The following is a 10863-nucleotide window of genomic DNA, read 5'->3' as shown; positions in this document are numbered from 1 at the left end:
ACCAATGACCTTTGCAGTTATGGAACAGTCTCGAGACCCCCCTTGGGGCAATGTGCCTTGGGTGCATCAACCATAGCTACAGTACTTACATTAAGCAACAACAAACACACATACATTCAGATCTCAAACACATCACTGGCCTTCAATGAGGAAACAAGTCTATGTTGACCACATAGCAGCTACAGCAGAAAAAAAGAAATACACAAATCAAGTCGCAAATGTTCATTTCCAGCACTTTTTGGATTATTCAGCATGCGTACTGTATGCACTGTATTTGCTTTTGGGGCAATTATGTATATGACAATTTTTCTTGACAATGATCTGAGTGCTACACAATGCAACACACAAGCTGTGGATAATGGAAGTCCTAGTTTTTTTGTTGATCAGTCCAGGGAAGAGTCTTGCCTTGCATCCGACTGTTCCACTGAATCACACGCTTATCCTCATCAACTATCACACATTAACAGTTGCACACACTCAGGAAGAAAGAACAACGCATGCTTTCTACACAAAAGCGGCATGAGCTTGGAAGACAAAGTGAGCTTGTAAGGACATGGTTGAGGACTCTGCAGACAGCCAGTCGCTCACACACTGTTATGTCTCAATATAGAGATGGAGGGTAGCTCGCTGGACCCCTCTCCCCCTGCCTCAAAAAACAGTATTTTTAGAATAAAGTGGTATAAAATAAGGATTGACGGGCCAAGAGGAGGTGAATCATTATTACCCCACAGGAAAAGTCTTTTTGGTTTCCTAAAATCTCTTCTCAATCTCTCACAAGGTTTTGAAAAGTTTATACAGCGGATAAATAAGTACAATCTAATAGATACATTTAAGGATCAGCAATATGTGATCCTATATGAGATGGTACAAGAGTCTGCCTGTCTCGAAGCATGTTGTTTTAGCTAAAAATTAAGATACTTTTTTTAAACACACAAAAAGCCTTTATACATGCAGGTATTAGTGCATAGGTTCCTGCTGAAAAAGAGTATTACTGTGTAGTCCGAAGAGTTGTCTTCCCAAACATCACCAGATGAATTTGGCATAGTTATAGAAATAAAGAAAATGACTGTCCTTTAAATGGAGATAATTTTCACACCCTCCTAGTCCCTTGACTAACTTAGCATTTAAATATATATCTATCTATATACAATATGTATGAATAAAAAAAGAGGACAAAGCATAAAACAAATATAGAGTATTCTAGAGCTCCGAGTTACCCGGTAAAGTGTCTTTTAAATCACAGTAAATGTAGGATCCTGGTAAAATGAAAGGTGGAACACAGTGAAGTCTGAAGACAGAAAGAAAACAATGCCACACATGGAGATAGTCTGTCTGTGTTTCAGTTTGGAGGAGCACAGGAGGGTGTGATCAATCCTCACAAATTAGAAGGGAGTTTAGAGCGGACAGTTTGAGGTTCTAGATCTGAAGAGTAAGCAGCAGAGCCCCTCCGTAGAGGTGAGCCCAGGGAGGCCCCAGGGGAATGAGTCTGGTGAGGGTGCCCTGGAGACATCTGGATTGGAGGAGTCATGCGCCCTGGCACTGAGCTACAGGGTTTGGGCACAAGAGTTGGTGAGGAAAAAGGTGAGGGGTAATATCCAGTTTCCACAGAAGGAGTTTGGTGGCCCAAGGCCTGGGCCACCTCTTGTGGCAGAGATGGGTGGGAGCTGGATAAAAGTTTTAAGTCATCAGAAAAGCGGCCCAGCGGGGAATCTCTCCCCGTTGGGTTTGGCTGGCTGGGAAGCTGTGAAGGTATAGAAGACTGAGGCATGAGTAGAGAACTGTGGGATCCTGTGGCACTGGAGGGGTCGCTGTAGTGAAAAGTCCTGCCTGCCACTGGGCTTTGAATAGTAGGGCTGGGTGCCACTGGGGTAAGGCAGGGGGAGGCATTTGCTGAACCATACTGGGCCAGGGAGGCCAGGGCAGACCTCTCCAGGGACATCTGATGAGGCAGAAAGCCAGATTGGAGGCCTGCCAGGCTAAAATGGCCGAGGGAAGATGGGGAGCTCTCAGCAGGCTGCTGGCTGTGCTGTCTTCTACTAGAGGATGGGGAGCCTGGTGGAGGGGAAGGGAAGAGGTTTAAGCCACTGGTAGTCCTGCCTCCCCCAGCAAACTGCTGCAAAGGAGCCACTTGAGGAGGTTTGGGAGATGGCTGGCTATGGAAAAGCTGAATAGGCATAGAACTGGATGAGCCGGTAGATATAGGACTCTGACAACGGGAGGAACCAATAAGTCCAGCTGTAATTCCACCAGAAGTCCCTCCTACAGGACAAGCTGTTGAACCTCCAATATGGCTCCCTACTGCTCCTCCTGCTGCTCTGCCAATATGTCCTCCAATCAACCCTCCCCCTGACCCATTCGAACCTCCTCCTATATGGCTAGTTGCTGATCCAACAGAAGCCCTTCCCAATGATCCTCCAGGATTAAGTGCCATTGAATCACCAGAAGTCCCACCAATTGGCCCGACAGCGGCTCCTATTGTCAATCCCCCAGAAACCACTCCCATTGATCCACCAGAGGCCCTTCCTAATGATCCTCCAGTAGTCGTCACTACTAGTGATTCCCCAGAAGCCCCTCCCACTGACCCCCCAGATGCTCTTCCCAGTGATCCTCTTGAAGTCCCTCTCAATGATCTCCTGGCTGCATCTCCCATAGGCCCACATGCAATACCCCCCACTGATACCCCTGTTGCCCCACCTGCTAACCTACTACTAGCAGCACCCACTGACCCTTCAGATATTCCTGCCACTGAATCCCCTGAGATCTCTCCTACTGATCCACCAGTTGCTCCTCCCAACCCAAAGTGGCCCCCAGGAACCAATTCTGTCGTTCCAGTTGTAAAGTCATCTCCAGCCCAATTACTATCACCTCCAGTGGCTCCTTCCACAGACCCTCCAACTGCGCCACCTGAAGACCAACCTGTAGCACCACCACAAGCTCCAACTGCCCCACCACTTATTCCTGACCCTGTGCTTCCACTTGTAGATCCTTGGTGGAAGAGGTTTGAGAGAGGTGGGGTGTTGGAGCGGAAGGGTTGTTGATGCTGTGGTTGTGGGTGTAGCTGGGCCATACTAGATGAAGGTGAACCAGAGGAAGAGAATGGTCCGAATGGGAAGGCAGTGGCCCCTCCTCCACTGGACCCAGACGCTGCCCCACCAGGTCCACGCTGGCCTTCGCTACCTAAGGCCTGTTTGCTAGAGCTGGTTGCCCCTGTACCTGACGTCATGTGCTGGGCCCGAAAAGAGGCCAGCAATGGCATATCCACCCCAGTGCGCAGTTTTGAGGGTGTGCTAGACGGAGAGTCCCCAGCAGAGCCCGGTGCTGTGGATGGAGGAACAAATGTGTGGAACTTCTTAAGCCGACTGGAAGGGTCTTTTAGGGACCCCAAAACAGAAACTGGAGGCCTGAAGAGAGTTGGTGGAAGGTGAGGATGGTGTGTCAAGGCAATGGCTACTGAGGTGGTGGCAGCTGCTGCCTGAAGAGGAGCCTGGATGAGGGGTGCCCAGATGACAGGGGTAGGTGAAGGAGGTGTCTGGGGTGGGACGTTCTGCAAGAGGTGGGCACAGTGTGCCATGTCCCTGTCATGCTGCACAATCTGCTGGATGATCTCATTCTCCTGGTAGTTGAGTACACCAGAGCTGAGGTCGTGTTGTACCTTGTGCTGCAGGATTGAGTTTTTCTTGCCTGTAAAAGCACATGCACACACAAACACAAACACAGACACGTACAGAATGACAGGTGAGAGAAGAAAAGAGATCAAAGGAGAATGAGCATAAATCTCATAGGCAGTTAGAATCAGATTGACATTTCGATGTACTCGAGTAACCACCCAATTTTCCAACCACCTTTTCCAATAGAATATGCCAGCACAGACTCTGCTTTGACAGGAGAAAATAAAGCATGAATGTCTACCTAAGAAGACAAGTGGGAAAAGGTGGGAAAAGAGATTTAAGAAGGAGACAGGGAGATTGAGCAGAAGGGGAAAAAAAGGATAAAAAGAGAACAGAACAAGAGAAACAGCAAAAGACAGGTGGGGGTTAACTACTCAGACACTGAAGCGCGTTGTGCACGACAGCCTATAAGGTGTAGGTGGTGTATGATTTACTAGTTCGTGATTCCCTTGGTGGCAGGGAGAAAACATAAAGCAAACATTGTACCACGAGGTGCAGCCTGGGATAGAGTGTGAGCTGCATTGAGACAATGGCTCAGTGGGCAAAGAACTATCTTCTTGCCATCATGTTTTCTTTCTGTTATTGGCTGATGATATCAAAATAAAGCATTTTAAAAAGCTGAATAAAAAAACATAAAGACATATTTTTTCTAAAGGGGATGAGCCATTGCATGACTTAAAATATAGCAATCCTTTCTCCTTTTTGTTTGCGCTCCTTGCGTTTCTCAGAAGTCCCTGTGAGCTGTGCACAAGGTCAAAGAGACAAGCTGGTGTTGCGTCACTATGACAGGCATACAAACTGCTGACCCAACCTCTGAGAGAAATGTGCGCTACTCTGACCGCAAAGTCTATTAGTCATTGTTGAATGGTCGCACTAGCAGTGACAGGGTTAATTCACATGAGTGCCATTTTCAATTTGGTGCTAACAAAAGGCTATGAAATTCGAAGATACTGTAAATGCAATTAGGCCCGGATCAATCTTTCCATTTTCTGTTATGACTGGTGGCAGATTAGTAGAGGTGTTGCATTGAGGTATTGTATCATCCAGCTCGACTGTGGCACTACCTGACCCTTTATCACCTGCACACCTCCAATCAGATTGTGCAAAGTCCATCAAGATAGTAATTAATTTGTGGATCATTGCCGTGTGAATGACTTTATTAGGGAGGAAGGGTCTACATGAGTATCAAGCCCAGGAGAAAGGACATACGTAGGAGACCATCTCACAGAAACATCACAATCAACCCACCACATCTTTTCAAAGCAGCCATTTTCTACAAAGAGACCCCCTAAAGCAATTTCTCTATCTTCCACTCTAAACATAGCAGAGGATAAAACAGAGCATGCAGTGATGGCTGAGTGATGATACAGGCATGCCTTTCATTGTGAATTTTTCATCTGCTCAGGCTGAGCCTGGGAACAGTGATGGATATGGAGAGAATATCAATTGTATGCGTATGAGAAGTCACGCAGGGATTTCAAAACCAGAGCTCTATCTGCATGTTTATATGCAGATGACTTTGAAAGTAATTCCAGTCACTGAGTATCAGTGTGAACATTCTTTTTTAAAGACATAAAGTTTTGTCTTAGGGTTTTGGCTTTGGTTTGAAATATTTGTCTTTTTTCCTGTCAGTGTCAGTGCATACAAACTGAGTAAATAAAAGCAGAAAGAAAAACACATCCTCACCTTAGTCAGTGATAAACCTACTTATTGATGTGCTGGCTGGGTGATACTAGATAAAAATAAGCTTTATTTGCAAGTACTAAAAATGCACGGTGAAAGATTTAAGATGTAGATTATTGTTCATTTCTGACATAAACTAAGACCATGTCCTGTTGTAGGTCTGCAAAATGCTGGAATTCTGTTTACTGTAGTTTAAAAAAACTCAAGGTTTTTTGATTGATGTATTTATTTTTGGATTTGAAGACAGAAAACATAACCCAAAGGATAACATGTTGAAGTGATAACACTCATTTCCCACATGGTTTCCCTTTGAAATCGTTATCTAAATTTGACTTTCTTACCAATGCGGTCCAGCCTGTCCAGGGCAACAGTCTCAAAGGCCCGTCTCATCATAGGATACTCCTCCAGCACCTCATTGAAGTTGTCCACAGACAGTGAGTACAGACGACAGTACGTGTCCGCTCGGACACTCGCTGTCCTTCTGCCTCGCGTCAGCAAACAAATCTCTGCAACAAGACACAGCACAAAACAGACAGTCATGTAGTGAAGTTTAACCCAGAAACATTTAAGTTCAACTAATACGTGGCAGACAACCATCATACAGAAAGCAACTACATGTTTTGTGTATCATCAAAGCAAAAGTATCCCCCTTTTTCGTGTTTCGTATATGCATCCAAGTTACCCCTGATACTTTCATTAATAAGAGAGAGTAGCGCATATTAAGATCAACCATTCATCCACTGACTGTAACAGCTCTTTAATCATCTTACCTCTTAAACATAACTTAAAGCATAGGACATTACTTTTTTTATGTTTTATTTTCCCTAGCAGATACTTCATCTTGTGCGATGAGGTGATAACACACTTTCTAAGCAAACTGTAAACTCTCGAGTTGTTTTGTTTGAACTTTTCTGTAATCCATTGGTGCTGCACTTAGTGCCATTTTCAGAGCTTAGAGGTCTGCCAGCCATCATCTGCTGCGGCCGCTCAGGAAAAATAATGCTCCATTTAAACAGCTGCACTGCTGTAGAGCTCGGGCACAGAGTCAGCGCGTGTGTGTGGGTGCAAATGTGTCTCTACTGTATGCAGATGTCGGATGTGGCTGCATGCACTAGTCAAGCTGGATGTGTCTACTGTATGTGAGAGTCTGTGTTCCAGTGTTTTATTCATGAGAGCAGGCATTATAAGAGAGTAAGGCCTGCTGAAATAGAGGGTATATATTCTATATATACTTTTTTATATACTTAAAACATATATAAATAAACCTATTTAAAATTCTATATATTTCATGTATATGTGTATTTATATAGACAGGGGTTGGGTGACTCTGACATACATATCAGTTATTGTGCCATGTGTTTGTACACATTCCCTCATGTCTTTTCCCTTTAGCTTTCATCTCGTCTTCTGCCCTCCCTTCCTGTGTTTGTGATCACACTCCTTCTTTCTCAGAAACCCATTTCCACCTCATCCAACACACACACACATGCACGCACACACACACACACGCTCTCAATTCTCCCACGTATTGCGAATTCCTAGTTCCCCCCCCTCAGCTTAAATTTTTTAAAGAATCCAACTTAGGAATCTGTACCCTTAAAGATATTGCACATCTATAAAAATGTCTGTGTTTGTCTCCCTTACCTGCAGCCACACACACACACACACACACACACACTAGGAGCATCCCTGCACAGTATGGGGCAATGTCTGCTTTACTCACGAACATGTGTAACCTTGTTTATATGTGTAAGATGATGATCCTGAGCTGTCTGTGCCAGAGTCATAAAAAATGAGGCTGTCAGCGAGCCGCTGTGTGTTCTGGGTTAGTATCCATTACCACCTCCTCCTCTCCTTTAGAAGCAGCGCTCATGTTAAAGCTACACATTAATATGCATGGTGTTCGCTTCAGTATGTTGATGATACATTCATACTAAACCTTTATGAAGATGTTCATACTGAAAGTGTTTACTTTTAATGTTGTTTTTACAAAGCAAATAAAATAACTTGGCAAAGGTAAGGGAAAATCTGATTACTTTAGATGTGAAATTGTACCCTGTTATGTTGTTCATTATGTTGTATGTATGTATTTTGTTTATGAGCAATAGGCACCTCTTGTGGCCCCTTCTGGCCCCCCCAAAAAACTTTTTTGGCTGCGCCCCTGCACGAGTTCACCGGTGTAACACTTTTGCCGATGTTTACTGCATAAACTCGGAAGCTGTGTGAAGCACAACGATATAATGGGAAAGTTTGATGTCAACAAGCGTAAAAGTTGGTGTGCAACATTTAGTCAAACTAGCCATCTATAATGCACTACACTCACATGGTGGAAAACTCTGTGTTAAGGATATCTGTATCAGGCAGCTGCATAAGCACTCAATTAACTGAAAGGGAAAGTCTTACAATTAATTAGCCACAGCATGCTAGCTGTTGACGATGACAGATGCTGATGAGCACCAGATATTTAATCTTCACTCAGCCTTTCTGCAGAGGTGGGAAGCAACAAAGTACAAATACTTTGTTACTGTACTTGTATCTGTACTTTACTTGAGTGTGTATTTCATGACAACCTTTTTACTTTTTCTCCCTACATTTTATTATTTATTTCTATTCTGCATTAGCTTTCCACAGAAATGCACAATAGGAATGTCTTTCAGGGTGATACATGGTACTTTTATACTTTAAGTAAATGTCAGAGCCTGCACTTTCTCACTTTTATTTGAGTAAAGAAGCTGAATCAGTGCTTCAACTTTTACCAGAGTTGTTTTTTTATAACAAATATATGTACTTCTCCTTGAGTAAAGAATGTGTGTGTTTTGGCCACCTCTGCTTTCCTGGCATCACTGACATAAATCTGATTTTTTTTTTGTCTGTGTAATTTGATATGTATGGGTTATATGTACGGGTTAAAGTTTTTTTTAAAGGAAAGTGAAACAGAAAGGTAACAATTACATTAAGAAAACATGTAAAAAGTTGACCTTGGAGGGATCTTCACGGGAGGGCTAGGTGTGCTGTGCAGTGCCTTGTTCGCTGTCTCGGGTAATGGCAGAAAATACTTCCTTATATTGATTCCAAAATTGCATTGCGCTGCCCGATTGCCGATGACGCTTACCCTCCTACTGGCACGGTACCAAAATATGCTCCATAGCAAGGAAAAAAAAGTCAAAATCAAAATGTCACCTCTACACATATGGGTTTGAGCTAAACTGGAGCAAATGCAGTTTTTAAATGCCACTTTTCTTTATTGTGGTGACGTATCTGGCAAATAACAAATGCTGAAATTAGACCCTGATGTTACAGCGTCTGTATTTCTGTGAAAGATAAATATATCGAATATATCCTCCGGGGGAAGGAAGAATAGAACCATCTTTATACATACAACTTCAGGCTGTTTAGTTTTTGGAAAGACACACAGTTTACATATATATAGAGTGACTTCAAAACACCTCTCAATATGATGAAAGTAAATAAAAAAATATACCAATAAACAAGACCTGAAAAATAGCCGTGAAGCTGAGTGAACACTGAATGTAGCACTGACTACACGGCGGTTGTATTGGTTTGCATTCGACTGCACAGGACTTGATATTTTTCTGGTCACTGAGTGTAAAGTGGTGATGAGTGTGTGATGGTTTGAAAAAACAAGATAGGAGAACAGATAGAGGGAGAATGCATGATTTGACGGTGGATGAGGAATATGTCCTCTATATATGAAGCATAAGAAGAACCTCATTTGCAGTGTGTTACGGTTTGTGTGTGCATCTGTGTGAGAGAGATCATGGGTGAATGGCCAAGTTAGCAGGAGAGCTGTGTGGATGTGGAAGTAAAAATACCATGCTCTTCTGCCTGTATGTGTGTGTGTGTGTTTGCTCTAAGTGTGTGCTAGCAGGGCAGCCCTGGCTGTGGCTGTGCTGGGGGTCCATTTCCCGCAGCACTGCTCCAGTAATCCCCTCTGGAGAGGAGCAACGCGGCTCTGTATTAAATCCTCTTGTCCCGTGGCTTTCTGGATGAAGCCAATACTGCCAAGATGAGGCGGTGAGCTGCAGTGAGCCCTGTGGCCTCATCTAACTGTCTTTTCAGAAAGCAAGCGAAGCCCAGACACTTAGCGGGGCCATCCGAACTACAAGTGCGAGGGGAAAAAAAAAAACATGGCATGATTTGGGTCTAGCGCAACCTGCTCTGAACAATAAGAGATTAGCGGACCTCTCTGAGCGCTGAGCGGCTAAATGCAGGCGGCTGCCCTGAAGCCCGACACTGTCCTGAACATCAGGAATTGAAATTAGGAGCTGGCGTCAAAATAAAGCGGTTTTCTGTAAGTGGATTTACTTTAAGTAGGAAATATACATGTTTATAATGACACACAAAATTTTTGGAGAGAAATAGAAAATCAGCTTGAAACTCAAATAAAATGTTCGGTGGTCATCCGACAAAAAGTCAGTGGACCTACTCACCAAACTGTACACAACAATAAAAAAAATCTATATTTTTACTATTAATCTACTGCTGAAGAATTCATTTCAGGTTGTTCAGTTTCTCTCCAAAAAATACACATTTATTTACTGCTTATATGCTGTATTTAATGCAAAGTTTCAAAATGTTCATTATTAAATATATAGAAATAATACTGAATAAAAATGTAACTCTAGTATGATTTTAGAATGTATTTGTTTTAATGAGGTTATTCATATGATTCGTTATTTAATATTTATTCGCCTCATACCGAACACTGAAGACTTTGGGGACAGCCCACGCTGCTGTTAGCCTGCTGACCGCTAACTGAACTTATGCACTGAAGCGACCAACTCTAGGTGTCTTTTGCCTTTGGGTTGTGAGTTACAGTTTATCTATGAATGCTCGAATTCCACCGCTTACTCACATCTCCTCATGACTCATCGCACTGCTCCCCAAATCCTGCATGAAATCACAGAAACAGGCTTAGTGGGTGTAGCCAGTGTAGCCTGTATTCTGCAAGGGGCGTGTGTTTTTCTCCTCACACTGACTGCCACTTCCACAATTATCCTTTTTCTGTGTGGTCTTCACTCACAATAAGATGATTCATAATCAGCCCAAAATTGGGGGCTTTGTCGGCTCAAATTAGCAAAGCTATCATATCGTCGTGACACAAGACAACCGCTGGCTGTGAATTAAACATGGCATTGTATTCTGATTCTAAAAACAGCATTTTTGAGGAAAAAAAAAAAAAAAAAAAGATAAGTGAGTATAAAAATGCAACTCCCAAAAAAACAAAACAAAAAAAGAATTCCAAAGGACTGCTTGATAAATCTCTGTGTCTTCTTGTATCTGACTGTTTACAAAACTGTTATGGCAGCAGTGCTACGGACACAAAGAGGCTTCGGCTTCCAGAACAAAAACTACATCTGTGCACTACAGGATGTTACTCTACCATATCGCCCCGGTGTGTTTCATTTTCGCACTTAAGTGACAATGCGCTCATCAAAATTGAATGACACCAATTAAAATTGGATGTTGCTCAGGGTAAGGAGGACTAAGA

General features: G+C 43.2%; 1 protein-coding gene across 3 annotated transcripts in view; it reads right to left on the bottom strand.

Moving 5' to 3' along the window:
- Positions 1–221: 221 nt before the first annotated feature.
- The window catches only part of hcn4 (hyperpolarization activated cyclic nucleotide-gated potassium channel 4), a 77190-nt gene continuing 66548 nt past the window's right edge, over positions 222–10863 (bottom strand). For all 3 annotated transcript variants that reach the window (XM_030413241.1, XM_030413240.1, XM_030413239.1), the window contains 2 exons: positions 5693–5857; positions 222–3681 (listed from right to left, as the gene is read on the bottom strand). In XM_030413241.1, coding sequence (XP_030269101.1) covers positions 1376–3681; positions 5693–5857 — 2471 coding nt within the window. In that variant the 3' untranslated portion in view covers positions 222–1375. The remainder of the gene's footprint in view (positions 3682–5692; positions 5858–10863) is intronic.

Source organism: Sparus aurata, chromosome 4, assembly GCF_900880675.1.
Source record: "Sparus aurata chromosome 4, fSpaAur1.1, whole genome shotgun sequence".
Lineage (NCBI taxonomy): Eukaryota > Metazoa > Chordata > Actinopteri > Spariformes > Sparidae > Sparus > Sparus aurata.
This window is presented reverse-complemented; position numbering and strand designations above follow the sequence as displayed.